Below are 17,778 nucleotides of genomic sequence, written 5' to 3' on the forward strand. Positions count from 1 at the left end.
ATCGGTTTTGTAGTGGTGGACATAAAGACGATGTAAGCAAAGCATGGCGGTAAGTATCATCTTTTATGGGCAGTCTGCAAGCCCTCCAAGACTACCCCCACAGGAGTCAAGCACCCACTTACCCTGAAGGAACTCTGGCAATTGCAAACCACGTAGCCTGTGTCTTAAAAGCCACTGCTGCTGCAGCCCTTGACCTAGAGCTGCTGACGGGCTGGGCTGGTGCTTGCTTGGGAAAATACCTTTGTGGGCGCTGACCTCTGTAAGTATTGTTTTATTCTTTTCTGTGTGGCCTGTATTACAAAAGGTACAGTGGATAAAGACTTCCTTGAAGGAAAACCTTGTTGTGGTTACTGTGTCTGTGCAAATGAGGCCGAGTAGAGATGGGTAACGAGGTATGGGCTGGTTCGAATGCCCAGTAGGCTAAGGAATGGCCAAGCCCTGACACTGCTGCAGAGGCAGCCGAGGGAAGGATGATGTGTTTTGAAATGCCATTTCTCGCCATCTGTACAGGACAAGTAATTACATGTGTTACGTTATATTATAAATTGTGTCCTTTGGAACAGTTTATCCCCACACACCTACAGGCTACCTGAAGTAGGGGGGCTTCCAGACTGGGTCTTACCAGCCTTGTCGGGTACAGAGGCCTTCACAGAGGTTCACCTCTCCAGAATAAATTTGCACCTAGGGAAATCATAGAATGCTTTGAGTTGGAAGGGACCTTAGAGATCACCTAGTTCCCACCCCCCTGCTATGGGCAGGGACACCTCCCGCTAGCCCAGACTCCTTAAAGCCTCATCCAGCCTGGCCTTGAACACTTCCAGGGATGGGGCATCCACAGCTTCCCTGGGCAACCTGTTCCAGTGCCTCACCACGCTCAGAGTAATGAAATTTCTTCTTCACTAATCTAAATCTACCTTCTTTCAGTTTAAAAGCGTTACCCCTCGTCCTCTTATCTCCACCCCCTAATAAAGAGTCCTTCCCCATCTTTCCTGTAGGCCCTCTTTAGGTACTGGAAGGCCGCTGTAAACTCTCAGCGGAGCCTTCTCTTTTCCAGGCTGAACAACCCCAACTCCCTCAGCCTGCCTTCACAGGAGAGGAGCTCGTTAAGTGTGTTTATTGACAAAGCTTTGCCTTCGCCTTCACAGACAAGCATTCGGCATTTTAATTACTCCGACCAACGCCAGCGTCCAGCCCCTCGCCCTCCTCCCTCCGCCACGGGCAACGGCGCATGCGCGTGCCCCGCCACGGGCCAACGCCACTTCACGCGCACCCGCGCATGCGCCTGGCCCCGACGCCGCAGGTGGCGCCTGCGCAGTGAGGCGCCTGCCCGCCGTGAGCGGCGGCTATGGCGGCGGTGGCGCGGTCGCTGCGGGGGTTGGTACGAGGCGGTGGTGGCTGCCGTCGTGCCTCGTCCATGGCGATGTTGCTGTCGCCGCTGAGGGCGGTCCCGGGGCTCCCGGGTAAGGGCAGGGCTCCGGGGCACCTCTGCTGGCGCTCCGCCGCCGTTCCTCCTCCTCCTCCGCCGGCCTGGGATCCCGGGGGAGAAGGAGGTGTCAGTCAGTCAGAGGGGAGAGGATGCGTGTCTGTGGCGGGTGTATTACCGCGTGTGATGGCCGTGGGGAAGGGTGTTTGCTGTCGGGGCGGGCGGCAGGAGGTGGCAGCCGCTCCTCCCCTTCAGCGCCCCGTTTCGGTCGGGAGCGGCCAGGGCCCCCGGGGGAGGTGGGGATGTTAAACTCCGCTCTTCTCCGAGCGGCTGGGTTTCCGACAGGCTTTTTTTCTCCTGCCGAGGCTGCGGGGGATGGTTGGGTGTCCGTGGGCAGGGGAGGGCAGGTGTGCGTGTCTGCAGAGCGGCTGCTTTCCCAGGCGTGGAAATCGGAGCAACTGCGCCTGCTCGCTTGCTTGGATGTGAAACAGGCCTGCGTCTGAGCAGCTGAAAAGCTCCCTTTTGAGCGAGATGATCCTCAGCCCAAACACATAGTGCCCCTTCTTGCTGTTCTAGACTCTGCTTGTCTGGCTTGTTGAGGTTATTCATTGCCTTAAATTTGACAGGCGCCTGCTCTTCTTGATGAGGTAATGAACCTCATCTGAGGTTGCTCGGTGTAGAAGTGAGTAACACTTAATTGCCGTTAAGGGTGCATGTTTTGAATCTGCATAAAACGTGAATGCAGTGGGCTTTTTGTTGATGGTTTTTCTTCCTGTGTGTTTAAAGTGGTAGTGTGGTCAGAGTAGATGGCTATTGAGTGTGCCATTAGGTGCTCTGAGACTGGGCTAAGCAGCAGTTGCTGCTGGCAGAACTGGTGGCCTTCTTACTCCTATAGCATAGCCAATTGCATGCAATGAGGTATGGAGAGCGTTGAGTCCACTATCTACCAGAGCTGCGTTAATTTGCTGCTGCTGTTGGCAGTGGGTAGGTCACAGTGCTGGAGTGTTCCCAGGGTTGTTCAGAGGATTTCTTTGGCTTTGACGTGTAGGTGCTGGTCTCAATCACAGTTTCTGTTGGTCATAATGCAATTAAAATTGCACAGTGATTCTGATATGAAGAGAGTTCCATAGCATCAGGCAAGGGTCCTGTGGTCTTCCTGTAGCTAGCTCCTGCTGTCTGTAACTCGCTTTTATAAATGCTAAGTACCTCCTTGCACCCTTCAGCAGTGCTTCCCTACTCTTGCCAAGGCCTTTCACTGAAATTGGGATGAAAAATTACTGTGTAGCTGTTCAGTTATCAATGTTTTTGTGTGTCTAAAGGGAAGTCTGAGAGCATGAGTCCAGTGAGCCTTGCTTTTGGATTGGCTAGGGTGGTTGCCTTAGAGTTATTCTGCATTATTCAGGTTGGGATTGCTGCTGGTGCCCTTGAAGTGTCAAAACAGTTTGAGGACACTTCCAGAGTGCTGCAGGATGGAAAAACAGTGACTTCAGAGGTGGTTATCGGGGCTTATGGGGGAGAAATATACTCCTAATTCTTTTTCTATGAAGTTTAGCACTTCCTGGTGTATCTCCTCTGTTGCTGGCAGGTGAACAAATGACTGGCATACTGATAGACACACACACAACTTTACTGTGGCATTTATTCCCCTTTATGGTAAACAATGCGTGAATAGGATAAAGAACTGTCTCATTGTTTCAGGAAAGATTTAATGGTTTTACTTATAGTTCAAATGGTATAATTTCTGTTAGACTGTAGGAAAGTGCTGGATACTAGCTGCATCCTGCGTCTGTTATGCATCCACATTGACCCACACACATGCAAGTTTAAAAACAAACAAAACCCAAACCTCTCTGATAGTGAGAAAACATAACTCAAAGCTGCAAAACAGTTAAGTGGTGTGATACTGTCGCAGTCTTTTTTTGCAGTATTTATCCCGTTATTATACCACTAGGAAGCTCTGATGTATTGTTTGGGGTTGCATAGTTTTTGTACCCTGCTATTGATTTACGGTATTGAAGAACCAGTCGTCTTCTAGTCTAAGAATTAAGAGTATCAAAGTCTTAGAAGTCTCAACCAAGGTTTCAGTTTAACAAATTATCTTGCCGAGTGGGATAGTAGAATGGATTAAGTGTCCATAACACCTCTCTACAAGTCACTGGTCCTCACCCACAGTAGAGGTACAAATAACTGCTAAACATAGATTAAATACTGTAGCAGCTGTTGAGATTCAGTATAGTTATTAATTAGATAGCATTTCCTTTGTTAATCGTTTTTCCTTGTTTGAAAGCAACTCAGGTTTTTTTCATGGTTATTAATGTAAATAACAGAGTCCAACTTAGTGTTCGCTTTCCAAATGTGTCTGGTTTGTTATTTTGAACTAAAACAAAATAATTTTAACTTTATGCTCATAGGAAAACTTCTTTCTCATGTAATATGTTGCAGATCGCTTTGACAGAAGTTCTAAATGATCTTTCATTTTTTAAGTAGTGGCAAAATATTTAGGTTTACAAAGTGTTATTTCATTCTGTTTAAACAGAACAGTCTGAGTACTAGACTAATGTAACCTCTCCAGCAAGAATATACTAAAACATGTAATGAGATATTTGTCCCTCTTTTGGAGATGCTTAAGAAAACCATACTTTTACAATTCTGTTTCTTCTTATAAGATGCGTTTAATGTATTGCTGTGTATTTACAGAAGATGTAGCTTTATTTTGTTTTTTACCTTCTGTGCTTCATATCTCAGGAAAAGACTGATGTTAAGATGGCATAGTGAGCCTTTTTTTCCAGTGTTCCTGGCAATAATCTGTAATTTAAGCAGAAATAGCTGTTGATTATATGGTGAAAAAGGATAGATGTCATTTACTTCATTCGGTTTTAAACAGAGCTAATGTTGTTTTATGTTCGTCATGTTGAAAAAGTTAGAAGATTCTTTCCCAATTCCTGCTTTTGAACTTACCCATTTCTACATCTCCATAGGTCTTGTGGATCTGCAGTTTTGATGCAGATGCAGTTTTGTCCTTCCGTTTTCATTTTAATCAAAAATTTATCACCTCATGTACTTGTGAACTTACCATTGCACAGAGTACTTTAGTCCCAAAATTATATTTTTTGAAATTCAGTCTGGAAAAAACAAAAATTTAAACTACACAGATGAAAAATCTTACCGTTTCATGTGAAATGGGTAGCATATTCAAGATGGTATAAAACATGAGTAGAAATGAAGTATAGGAAATCTTAGCATTTGTCTTCAGTCGACCACTTTGCTAATTGCTGAGTGAACTCCTTACATGGTTGACATTTAATGATTTGAGAATGAATCACAATCAGCTTTCCCTTTCAGGTTGATCAATACTAGTTAGTCATTAAAGAACATAGGAGATTTTTTTTTTTTTCTCGTGAGCCAAAGTATCTTATTTTCACATAATATACCTATAGTTCCTGAATCCTGTTTTTATAAAACATTAGTATTTCTGCCAAGGTTATCATGATGATTGTACTAAATAGCTCTTTTTATTAGTTTGCAGGCTGAAATCATCAGTCAGCTTTCTTACTCGACCAGATCGACCAAATCTTGCTTATCATAAACTAAAAGGCAGGAATCCAGGGGTTATTTTCCTTCCAGGCTTTAATTCAAATATGAATGGTCGGAAAGCAGCTGCCCTCGAAGATTTCTGCAACTCTCTAGGTCATGCCTTCATCAGGTACATTCCAAGCGTTGTTCTTGAGAAAATGAAACTAATATCATGGGGTAGGCGAAAGGGTAAACTTTGGCATTTGGATTGGAATGCATGCTGTGCTGTACACAAGCTAAGAAGTATCTTCCATCCATTTCAAATGTAGGAATTCTGTCTGTAGCGAGACTGAGGTAAATCAGGAGAATATATCCTGAAAGTAATTCAGAAGATTCTCTAACAAATTTCTGTAGTCTAGCTAGTGCTATGTGTTACATGAAGGCTATAGGCACAAAAATGAAAAAGATAGGACCTGGAGTTCTAAGTACTTAAGTTACCACTCTAAGCATGCTTCTTAACTGCCAGTTCTTGTTAAGTTACCCAGTGCCTTCTGTGGTTTTAGAAGAATATGCATATGCTTGGTGATACTCTCCTTTGATAGACTAGGTTGAATACTGAGTTTCCTAAGTCTTCGAATTTGGGTATAGCATTTGAAAGAGAGCTTCTACTTTTAAAAAATACTTTTAAAATTGAAGTATTTGGGGGTTTTTGTCTGTAAGGGAAATTCTTTGTCTGAGAGATATCCTGTTAAATTTGGATATTGTTATACCAAACGATGAGAGAATGCTGCATTGCTTAGTTGCATGTATTGTGTTTAAACCTCTTTTCATCTGATTTCTGGTGCTAGTGATATACAGCACCAAGTAAGAAAATCTTCAATGTGGTATCTTGTCCCCATTTAATTTGATTAAGCGGTACTGTTTACTTAGTTTCTGTGTTGCTGTAGACAGTACTGTGACTTTCATTTTGATGTTTACTTTTTCAGATTTGATTATACAGGATGTGGAAGTTCAGGTGGTAAATTCGAGGAGTGTACAATTGGGAAGTGGAGAAAAGATGTTCTGTCCATACTGGATGAACTTACAGATGGACCACAGGTTGTATGTTATTTTTAAACATAGAATGCTTTTTATCTTCAAGGTAGAACATTAATCAAAAATATGCCATAATAGCTCTGGTCAACAGTAGCTTCTGTTTAACAACTGACACCTGCTCACTTTCAAGCTGAATCATTTGAGAGGTCATATTTGTAAGACCTCTTTTGCAAGCAGGTACATCACAAAATCATGGAAACGAGGGTGGCAGGACCTCCTGGGGGTCGTTTATTAGAGCCCCCTGCTCAGAGCAGGGCTGTCATCCCAGGGAGTCTGAGAAAGCCTCGTGGTGGAGCTTCCACCTGACGGGGTTCCAGTGCAGCGCAGCCCTCTTCATGAAAAAGTATTTCACTGTCCTGTGCTGATACATTAATTAAAGGATATGCAGGGTTGTTACAAGTTAAAATACTCTATGTGATAAAATAGCTTTAAAAAAAACCCAAACTAGTAGAAGCAGCATTTGACTTCTTCAGTTACTTTAAAAATGACTGTGAGAAACCTGAAATCTTGTGCAATCTGGGAATGCCTGGTTGTGTTTAAAACAGTTTTATATTATGAATTGCTTTTGACCTCTTTCACTGCACTGAGCCTTTACCATGTGCATTTATTTTAAGAAGGAAACATAAAGTATGTATGTGATACTGAATTGTTTCAACTCTGATTTCGTTTACAGTGTTTCAGTCTCAGACAGCAATAACCAGCCATGCCAAACAAAAAGAATAATAAAATACCAGATCCTGTGGTGCTTACTCAGGCAAAATTTCCACCGGAAGTGACAGCAGTTCTGCCTGGGTAAGGACAGCAGGATTATGCCCAAGGTTTAAGTAGTTAAACAAAATGAAAACTGATATTTTGTAGAAAAATAAAAAAATTGTTAGCAGCTTCCTGTAAAATGATCGTGTATTTTCTCTTTTTTTTTCAGATTCTGGTGGGCTCCAGCATGGGTGGATGGCTGATGCTTCATGCTGCAATAGCACGCCCGGATAAAGTAGCTGCTCTAGTTGGAGTAGCTGTAGCAGCAGACCATTTTGTAACAGCTTTTAAGAAGCTTCCCATTGAGGTAAATGTTAATGATTGACCTTTGTGCAATCTGAAAATCTATCAGGCGTTTAAGAAATTCTGTTGTTCAAGCTGTATTTTTCCTGCAAGTCTTTCAGTAAGTTTTCTCTGTGGTGGAGGTAAGCTGAAAGTTTGCGTTGATCTAGAAGTCTGAAAAGTGCTGTGCTTCCAGTATGAAGTTAGTGGGAGCACTACCTAGAATGTGTTTATATTACTATGGCATACAGGACATGAAGTTGGGTCCCTGCTGTTCAGCAGTCCATTAGATTTCAGTGTTGGATGTCTTATATTTGCATTCAAATTCGATTCTTGTGCTTTCAGGGATGGAGAAGTAGCTGCTAAAGTAATTGAGAAGAGATTGGATGAGATCAGTCTGACACAGGTTATGTGTGTAGAAAAGGAATTCTTCAGACTAGTGTGTTTGTAAAGACTAAGATTTAGGTGGTGGGAAGTCTCTTTCTGAGTTGCTTCCTTGATGGTGATAACGTCCAGTCTTCAGGAAAGTAAATCTGATGTTCTCATGTGACAAATAAATATGGCAATAAATAACTTCAGAATAATATTTTTCTGATATTTTTTGTTTTTTCTAAGACATTTCATAGTGTCAGTATTGCAACTTAAGATTAAGGTAAGATTCTGGAAATACAGTATTTTAGATGCAGCTATTGTGGCAAAGACCGAAAAGAGTGATCATTGGAAAATTCTTTTTTCCTACGATTCTCCTTATTTGAGGGTCAGTGAAGTGATTGAAACCAAAGAAGCTCACTGTTCATGGCTGCTATACATCTTTTTCTCTCTGATAGATTCTGGCTAAGAAACTTAATTTCATTGGTGAATCCTAACTAGATTAATTTGCATGAGAGACATGCAGAGTAGCTTTTGTGACATGGTAGGGGCTTTGTCTTCTCATTTGCTGGAAGGCGAACAAAAATATGCTTTCTCTGCTAAAAAAATGAACAAAGTGAAATTTTATACCTGTGGAAGTTTTACTGCATTTAGAACAGAAGTAAGTTGAGGCACTCTAAAGAACATGTAACGTATGTCTTGTCTATTCTTTGCTCTCTTTTTTTTTATAGGCACAAAAAGAAATAGAAGAAAAAGGTGAATGGAAGTTTCCAACAAAGCATAATGAGGAAGGATATTACTCTGTGACATATGACTTTATCAGAGAAGCAGAAAATCACTGTGTGCTAAATAGTCCTATTCCTGTAACGTGTCCCATACGACTTATTCATGGCATGAACGATGATGATGTCTCTTGGCAGATCTCTATGCAAGTTGCTGATCGTGTTTTGAGCAAAGATGTGGATGTTATCCTCCGCAAAACTGGCCGACATCGGATGAGTGAGAAGGAAGATACAAAACTTCTTGTGAATACAGTTGATGATTTAATTGACAAGCTGGCAACAGTAGCATAAGCTGCAGAGTAGCATAAGTGCATGAACTCTACACATGACTCTTTTCCATGAGTAGCCAAAACCCTGTTCTTAACAAGATGATGCCAGGCCTGTGACTATCACAGTAGGAACTGAGCTTTTCTGCTGTTTCCTTACCTCCGTTTCATAAATACAGGTATTTTATTAATGCTGCATTTGCACAGAGAGTCCAAAATGCGAAGGAGCGCTGCTGTTGTGTTCAGAACCTCTCCTTTACCACTTAAACCTTTTTTCACAAGCTTCCTACACTTTTGTACTGAAATGTTGATTCATTTTTGTTACTATTGGCATGTACAGGAAAACCTTAATTTCCCATGTCTTTGACACCTTTTTCACTATTGTCCTTTTGCTGTAACATTCTTGTATCTTATATCTGAAGCCATTTGTGCAAGGCAAAATACAACTTGAGTGGTTACTGAAGTTCTTGTTATTAGAAATAGTGAATAACATGAAGCATAATAAACATATTTTAGATAAATTATTATATTGGTCTCAAGTACTGTTAAAATTGACAAGTGGAAGGCACACCCTGATGGTGTGCCTGGGGTACTACAGAAGTAAGAAGTTAACCTCTAGGAATGCAGAGCCTCAGAGTGCAGATAGAGCTCTTTTATCTATGCTTATGAGCAGGGTTTATGTCCTCTTCTCCAGGCTGTCTTTTCTTTGGGTCTACTATTAAGGGAACAATATATAATCTTGGTGTAAACTGAAACTGGATCAATGCAGCGACTCTTTTGTAGTAACTTCTTTAAAGTGGGGAGTACAGCACCGTAGGGCATGACTGCCTCTTTTCGGTGACTTGAGAACTGTAGATTACTAGGAACAGTGTCTTCCAGAGTTAGGACATTGAGGTACCTGAGTGCAAGCCTGAGAACTTGTAAATGAAACCTGATAGTTGGATAATTCTTGTAACGTAAATCCATAGAATTTAATAGTAAATTGATTTAATTGCAAATATGACTATTACCTGGTTTTTGTCCAAAAGTACGGTGCCATTCATAAACTTGAGAGATAGGAACTGAGGTGAGAGGCTGGAAATAGTTCAGACTGGCCTTAATATGAAACATCAGTCGAAGGTATGCAGTCATTTCTGGCTTTATTATTTTAAGTAGTAAATGGTATCACTATTGCTGCCTTAAAAGACTAAAGCTCCTGGGGGTAAGACATTTTTAGAGAGTTTGTTGTTTTCAGTGTTAGCATTGTCAGTAGAAGTACATTGTATAGAGCTTTGCTGAGGTGGTAGTTTTTAATTAAAAAACAAAACAAACAACAAAACAAAACAACCCTAGATTTCAGATGAGTTCCTGTGAAGTACAGTTTTATTTAGGCTTCAATACTGCAAAAATAAGAAACTGTGGTGTAAAAAATTTGGATTCCCTTATGAGAGTAAAAAAGATGGCTCTAGTTTAGATGTAAACCTTCTAATTCAAGTGTACAAATTCCCTAGCTGAATTCTCAATTACTCTAGCTCAGCATACTTGTTTGAGGAATTATAACATTCCATAAAGTCTTGTTTCCAAGTACTTCTGTTTCTCAAGTAGACTTTTTTCTGTCTGTATGAGTATGCAGTTCAATACTTTCTTAAGCTTTAAAACCTCTTGAATGTGCATTTTACTTTTGAGAAAAATTAGTTCACATGATCAGCCATTTCCATTACTGAAGGTTGAGCTGCATTCGTGTTTATGTATTGTTAAACACTTGTCGTCTTTATGTGCATTCATGTGTCTTGCATCTGATAAAACCTGAAAAATAAATTTTGTGAGTTTTAGTCAAATCAAAAATAAGTTTCTTCAAAACTTTCTGCTCTTAGTTTACTTATGACAATTTTTTAATCCACTTCCATCACATTTCTTAGACTGCTTTGTCTGGAAGAAGTTGAAAAAAGCGGACTGTTGTAATTCCAAAGTGATTAATTCTAATTAAGGACCAAAGTCACCAATTGTCATAAGTATACTTTTTCTTTACGCGTAGTAAAGTTATTTCAGTAGCTGAAAAATTTTGAGCTATTTTTTTTTAATTGGGAGTTATACCTGCAAACATTCAACTTAACTGTAACGCTTAAGACAGGGGAGAAGTCTTTATATGTCTGCATAAACTGTAGCTGTGTATTTCTGTTGAAAGAATTGCATTGTATTCATTCAAAGCTTCACCTTAGCCTTTATTGAATAATTGATATTTTATGAGTAAGGTCTTTTTGTTACGATGCCTTAGAGCAAGATAACTGAAAACAAATGTGAATGGGGAGCAGCTGTGTGAGTAGTTTTCAGGGTTTTTTTTTCTTGTTTGATGGTGGTTTTTGGTGTTCGGTGTGGATTTCTCCCCCACCCATTATTGTGCTGCAATAACATTAGGTGGGAGAAGGCAGCATGACAGGGTTGACACAGTTGTTGGGGATACAAAACTGCAGCATCAATTGCTCAAACCACAGCATGACTAAAACTTAATTCTAGGGAGTTTTTTTTGTGTGACACTTGTTTTGTAGTTATATCTGTTTTCCTTCTCTGCTTGCTAAATGGAGATCAGTGGTAGAATTTACATTACAGGTACGCCCAAAATTTGCTATATACAATGTAAATGCAAAGTGAGAGATGATACTTTCTTCATAGAGACAGTATTCCAGATAGGATTTTGAGATGCAATGAATGCTAGTGCCCGTCTCTCTGTGTTCATTTGCCATTTTATTTTGCGTTTTTTGCTTTGAGGTAGACATTACGTAGACATACTTTTTCCTCTAATTTTGCCACAGTAGTTTCATTCGTATTTCTCCTTGCAAGCATAGTGTTTTCCTTGTGTTCATGCTGGAAATTACCAGCATTTTGATTACTGTCAACTTGGCATGCTCAAATGCATGAGAGAAGGGATAGATGATAAACAGGGAGATTTACATCCTACCCTTGACTAGCTCTTGACATATCAGTAAGTTTTGACAATCTTGAATAATGTAATAGTCACATGTTACGGTGTCATTCTGATTTTATGCAGTACCATGTTTTGTCCCCTGAGTTAATGCCTCTGGTTTCTTTTTCTTTTTTCCCAGTAGACGCCTAGATAGTGAATTATTTTCAATATTAGTCATGTTTAAAAACAAGCATTTCTTTCCTATGTAGAAATACTGTATTAAACTAGGGTACTATATATTTGGAAAGCTCTGCATGGTGCACATTTTTAAAATCCTTTGTAATGAATTCTTATGTTCTGTTCTTTTTCTTTTTTATGGACTTCTAATTTGCTGCCAGATACAAAGTATGTTTTGTGAATATATAACATACGTTTCTTCAACAATAAGCTTGATTCACACAAAACGATCAGTCTTATGCTTTCAAATTTAACAGCTCTGTCTTGTGCTGCCTGGGGGGGGGGGTTGGTTTTCTCTGGACACCTTAATCTACGCTTAATTATTTTCAGTAGCACTCTTAGCTTAAGTTGTTAGCATTCTCATTGTCTTTCACTTTTGGCAGGTCTGAAAATGACTTCTAGGCTTATCTGTCACGGAGTGTAGTACAGACGTGTTGAGGCTGTTGCAGTACAAGGAAGCTCTGGACACTAACTGAGCAACTCAGCTGCTTGTGTTGTTGATTTTGATCAAACAATACTAGTTGAATAAGCACCTCGAGGTATTTATCTTCCTAAAGATATGCTTAAACTACATAACATTAACTCCTGCTAAGGAGTTACAGTCATTCAAGTTTCACGAGTAAATAACAAAAAGCTTTTATAGCTAGGCAGGAAGCTTGATTAGCATATAATACCAAAGAAGCATAGTTTTCATTAAAAAGAAATGAAAGCATTACCATCTGAGCTCAACTGTCCCTAGTCCTTGCCAACGTTTTTTGTTTCAGATTTGTTGCAAAAATCAAACTACTTGAGACTTATGAAACAAACAAAAATTCCCTCTGAAAAGGAAGAAAATGGTGAGGCATGCTTTCCTGTGTTTGGGATTAAACTCTGCAATAGACCAGTATGTGTTGAAATAGTCTCTAAAGCTTATTCAATTTGTTTCCTAATAAACAAGTGCTCTTATTCTGTGTATATTGAGATGTACTAATGCAGTTTTATATACATGTATTTTTATCTTGTCAAGTATTCTATTTGTTCTGTCTCTTCAGTTGTTTGGCTTTGTGTTACACACTTTTTTTTCCTTTTTTCTTTTTTTGAGGTAAATGGTATTAAGTGTTTCATGTAGTTTCAATTTAGCTAACTTACTTTTTCTTGCATCAATGCTAAATACAAACAAAGCACTGTTCACAAAAGAACCTAGCTGGATAGGCCTTAGAATAACTGCCTCCTGCTGTTTCATTTTTATGTTAATTTTGATTATGTGCTCTCTTGGACATGCAGTTATTCAATGGGGCTAAGAGATTTATGGTGCCATACTTTTCATATCAAATTAAAACGTGCTTGGAGAGAAATTCTCAACCAGCTATGTGACTGCAGCTGCTCAAATGTTTTCAATGCTCTAGTTGTACTGCAATACAGAGTTACAACATTTTCTGAACCAGTGCCTTGGTCATTAGGTATATTAGGTCTGTGCTTGTCATTTTACCTTGGTCCATAGCCCCTCCTTTGGCGGGGGGGGGGGGCGGGAGTGGGTGGGAAAATCGTGTGCTAGGGAATTGTGAGATTTTAGTTCCTTTGATTTTTACGTTACTCGGCTGTGCTGTTATAGAGAGGCCTACCTTACCCTTTCAGATTTTTTTTTTCTTTTAAAGTGCTAAAAAATAATGTTAAAGGCTTCACTGGAAATACAAGAGGGTTACGTGTTTCACCTGTCTCTTAAGATCAGCAGTCTCTGCTTTGGGCTGATGGACAAATTCAGTCAGATGTGTGGGAATGCAGAATTTCACTAAAGCTTGGTGAAAATTCAACCACTGTGTAAGGAATGCATACAGAAATACCAAAAATCAGTGCACGCTCTTGCTCTTCCACCCTTGTTCTCAAGCCCAGCGGGAACAGGAAAGGCAAAGGGAGCTCAGCTATTCTGTATAATAGCAGGCAGCTTGCTACATACATGGTTTTACTGTCACTGTGCATGTTGCTTTTCTCCTGGCAGGTGCTTTCTAGGGGAAGAGATTACTGTAACGGTTGGGAAGAAGAGACAGAGATGAAGGGCAAGAAAATTTGCTGCTCACAGATTTGCTGCTCACAAATTTACTGCTCATAGGTCAGTTTATATAGCGCAGATTTACTTTGTGACTGTAGGACCTCATCTCTCTCCAATATATATTTGCCTAGAACAGAAGAACTTTAGTTACAGCCTTGGCTATGTTATGCATAAATCTAAATTGCAGGACCTATTGCAGTCTAGTTGCAGGCTTGACCTTGTATTTCTCTTTCAAGTCCTGCATATGTATGTTAAAGGGTCCAGTGCTTCCATTCCATTAAAGAGAAACAGGCATCCTCCATATGACACAGTAATTGTAGTTTGTGATTTGCTCATGGGTGAGGAATAGACATGTTCTCAGCCTGCTACAGTGTCTTGTTTTGTGTTTGGCAAGGAGTTTTCAGCTAGCTCTGCATTTGTATTTGGAATGAAAAGCAAATGACAGCTGCTAAAACTTCCAGTCACTTGGTTCTGAAACTAAAATACAAATTTAAAATGTTTTTAGGCTAGCACGTGGAAGGTTGTGTTCTTTTTGAGCCTTCTGACCTGCACCGTGTTGTCTGCTTACTTCCCACGTGGCAACATGAGAAGGTCACTGCTGCCTGTCAGGGTGGAAGCAGGTGCTCCTGACTGTGGCAAAGGTATGCTGAACAGTAGCACGCTTAAAGGTTAGACTGATGTAAATGGCCTTCCCAGAGTTTGGTCCTGGAAAAGCAATCCTTGAAGGACACGGGCTGCCTGGGATCAGGTCTGGACCTTATGAGAATCCTCTCCTTTGCTTCTGTACTGAATGTGGTTGCTGGCAGAAGGTGTGCCAGAGTGTGCTAGTCCTTAAGACAGTAACTCTTGAAAAAGTCCCTGACAGCAAAGCTAAATCCCTAATCATAAGAAGCAGCGTTTATTTAGTTAGGGGATTTAATCTTGTTTGCTTGTAAATCTTGCTGTCTGTTTTGACCTATGTTTCAGTGACAAAGATGATGCTACTTTTCCGTTCTTCTTGTAAATGTGTATTGCAATGCATCAATTTCAAACCAAGATGGTTCTCAGAAGGTACTGTTTTTGTTGGGAACAAATAAAAAATTGGTATGATGAAATGTGTTGGTTTTCTTTTAAGGAGTCTGTCAATCCAGCAGAAGACTAAAAGATCCTGAGAATTAAAATGGACAATTTACCTCCAGGGTCATCTTGAATATTGGGAATGCTGGCCATGATATCCACAGGAGTTGGTTTCCAGTGGTAACTGGTAGCTGTTTCTGTTGACAAGCTGCCTGGACCTTCCAGGTGGTCAACGACTTATGAAAACACTTCTGGCCATGGCAGCCTTAGGAGCTGCCTTGTTCTGCAGATCGGAGTGTCAGTGTGTTCTGTTCTGTCCCACAAATGGTCCTTCCTTCCTGAATTACTTTGCTTTTAATCCCAAATTTGAGGTGTTCAAGCTGCACTTGCTTGGGGCTTAACATCTTCAGAGCTGGGAAAGAAACCCTTTTGCAGGTCAAAGAGAAGATGCTTAAGCCAGCACGTTTTGTCTTTGAGGTTGTCTAGATTTTAGGTTTCAAGTTAATGGGGAAGTTAGAATTTCTAAAATGAGTGTTGTCCCCGGGTTCTGATAGCTCTGCCAGTCAGTTAGCACAATTAAAAAGATGGCAATATTCCAATAGCTTCTTCCCCCCCTGCCCCGGCCCAGTCTGACTAGTTCTCTTGTGCAGAACATCTCCAGATATCTTATGACAAAGCAGGGCCGTGAATAAAAGCAAGGATCTGCAGAGCACTTACTGGCCTTGCAGCTCCCTGAAAAAGGCCCTGTACTTGCACTGAGCTTGTATTGAACTTCAGCATCCTCTCTGCAACTCTAGAAAGCGTGACATCATGACACAGGCGTATATGCAGGGAGCATCTTTCAGCAGCCCTTCAGAAGTTTCCCTGTGAAGGGAGGTGCTGTAAACTGTTCTATAGCTTTGGAAAATTTCATTACTTTTTTTTTTTTTTAACTTTGTTATGAAAGGTCCATTATGGCACAGTGGCAGACCTGGGAAATGAAACCTGGACTTCCCAGGTGTTCTAATTGCTGAATAGCTTTATCTGTTGGGAACTGACCCAGCATACCTTGATAGACAGTGCTTTAGGATGGCTGAAATACCAGGCTCTTTCTAAGGAAGGACTTGCCAAACAGCCGATCTAACGAAGGTTAAGGGTTGCTCTGTAGCAGTATAAGTTGTGCTTTTCCCTCTGTGTTCCTGTTGGAAGGCATTGAAAGCTATCGAGTTACCCTGCATCTAAACATGAGTAGTGGGCTAATTAATGTCAGTTTTGTTGTTGTTGGCAGTGTTCCTGCCCATGGCAGGGGGCTTGGAACTAGATGATCTGTAAGGTCTCTTCCAACTCGAACCGTTCTATGATTCACAAAGATTTTTAAACTTATAGGATAATATTGTGATTATCTGAAAGCATAAGATGAGCCATAGTGCTTACAGGCATGAAATCCTACTTCAAGTATTCAAGCTTCATCTCTGTTTTTAGTCATAAGTTCCAATGTTGTGTTACCAAGAAAAATAAGAGGACAAAATCAATCAGAAGCAGAAGGTGAAGTGTTCTAATGGTAGTACTTTTGCTGCTGAAAACCTATCCCTTTCTTCCACATCACATTTCTAGCCATCAGGCTTAAATATGCCTGTGTCCAACAGAAGGAACTCGAGTTCCTTCAGTTCTTCATTGCTTTGTAGCCAAATGTGCTGCCATTTCTTAACTTCTGGTTTTGGTGAGCTAAACGGATAATCCTTCTGAGGTGATTACTGTAAAGGCTCTAATTTTCAGTCCTCTGGTTACTGGAGAGACTACTTTAATTTGCTTACTTCTTTCACCACTCTTTCCTGGAGAGTGATTGTCAGAACCGGGTATGATATTCCCATTGCTGTTGTACCTCCCGCATTTTATTCAGCCAAGCTCTTCGGTTGCAGCGTTTTACTCGGTGTCTGTGCCCACCTGCGTACCTTCCATCACCCTCTACTGTTTTTTTTAACATCTGCTTTTTCATAGGACAGAGTGCTACGTTCTGAAAAGCACTTTTCCTGACGATGGCTAGACTTTGGCTGCAATGAGACATGTTTTTACCTGCTTCCAGGTGGACTGTTTTCAAGGAGTTTTCTTTATCTTTGTTTACTTAATACAGCTTGCATGAGCTCAGATTTTCTTAGGAGTCTGGGCTTTTTTTGGTGACTTCTAATAACATATTAAATAGCTCAGGCCTGGGAACACATTCTGTACAAACTGAATAAAAATCTATAATCATGAATGATTTTTCAGTTACGGTCATGTTATAGGACCTACTAGTTAGCCAGCTTTAATCTCTTTAATGTGTCATGTTGTTCTGGAGTCAGTTTAGTTCCCTAATCAACGTACCGTGCAGGTAGCCAACGCTAATGTATTGCAGAGCTTTTAGTAAATTGCATCAACACTATTGCTTAAAAAAAAATAATTCATTCCATTGTTTTTCCGAGGATTGATGGTACAGAGGCAGGCTTATGATTTGATTAATCGTACTTTGGAAATATATTTGCGGGGGGGAGGAGGCTGGCATTTTTCCAATCCTCTGCAGCTTTGCTGGTTTTCAAATCCTTATTAAAAATTGATATTGATGGACAAGCTTGCTTTTCAGCTTTCACGGTAAGGAATGGTCCCTCGAGAACAGGTTGCGTAGCCAACATCTGTGAAGGGGGAGACCTCTGCTCTGCAGCTTAGCAGAGTTAAATTACCCATCCCTGCCCCTGAAATGAGGTCAGAGACTGATGCAAAGGTAGGTGGCTTTCATGAAATCTCATTGCTAGCGAGTACCGGAAACCCTGCTGTGACCAGAAACAGCCAAGTGACCTAGGTAGCTCCCTTCTAAACAGAAGAACGCAAAAAAATATGAAAGTACGAAAAAAAGCTTCGTATTCTTTGTGGGTCTGGCCAACGACTGTAAGGCCTGGCCCATAACAGTTGCTTGAATGGAAAGGACGTCAAATTCATGTCCTGCCTTCTGCTGTTGCAGCTGCGGTTTACTCCTCCTCTGATCACCAGGCTTGGTTTACGGTCTTGGTTCCTGCGCATTTGCTGTGCCTTCAACAGTGTGTTCACTGGGACAGAAAGTGCTCAAGTGGTGGCCCTGTCACGTA

At 40.8% G+C, this 17,778-nt stretch overlaps 1 protein-coding gene across 1 annotated transcript; it reads left to right on the forward strand.

Moving 5' to 3' along the window:
* The first annotated feature begins 1,290 nt into the window (after positions 1–1,290).
* Positions 1,291–9,007, forward strand: ABHD10 (abhydrolase domain containing 10, depalmitoylase). Its single transcript, XM_074597527.1, has 5 exons — positions 1,291–1,460; positions 4,943–5,126; positions 5,923–6,034; positions 6,954–7,091; positions 8,167–9,007. The coding sequence occupies exons 1-5, from the start codon at positions 1,346–1,348 to the stop codon at positions 8,506–8,508; spliced, it is 891 nt and encodes a 296-aa protein (XP_074453628.1). The 5' UTR covers positions 1,291–1,345; the 3' UTR covers positions 8,509–9,007.
* Positions 9,008–17,778: the final 8,771 nt, after the last annotated feature.

Source organism: Larus michahellis, chromosome 1, assembly GCF_964199755.1.
Source record: "Larus michahellis chromosome 1, bLarMic1.1, whole genome shotgun sequence".
In the NCBI taxonomy this organism is placed as follows: domain Eukaryota; kingdom Metazoa; phylum Chordata; class Aves; order Charadriiformes; family Laridae; genus Larus; species Larus michahellis.

Bases quoted from the DNA above. Each gene is read 5' to 3' on its own strand.
- ABHD10 (XM_074597527.1), top strand. From the start codon at position 1,346: ATGGCGGCGGTGGCGCGGTCGCTGCGGGGGTTGGTACGAGGCGGTGGT. The intron at 1,461-4,942 runs GTAAGGGCAGGG...TCTTTTTATTAG, and splicing joins GGCGGTCCCGGGGCTCCCGG to TTTGCAGGCTGAAATCATCA. The intron at 5,127-5,922 runs GTACATTCCAAG...TTACTTTTTCAG, and splicing joins CTAGGTCATGCCTTCATCAG to ATTTGATTATACAGGATGTG.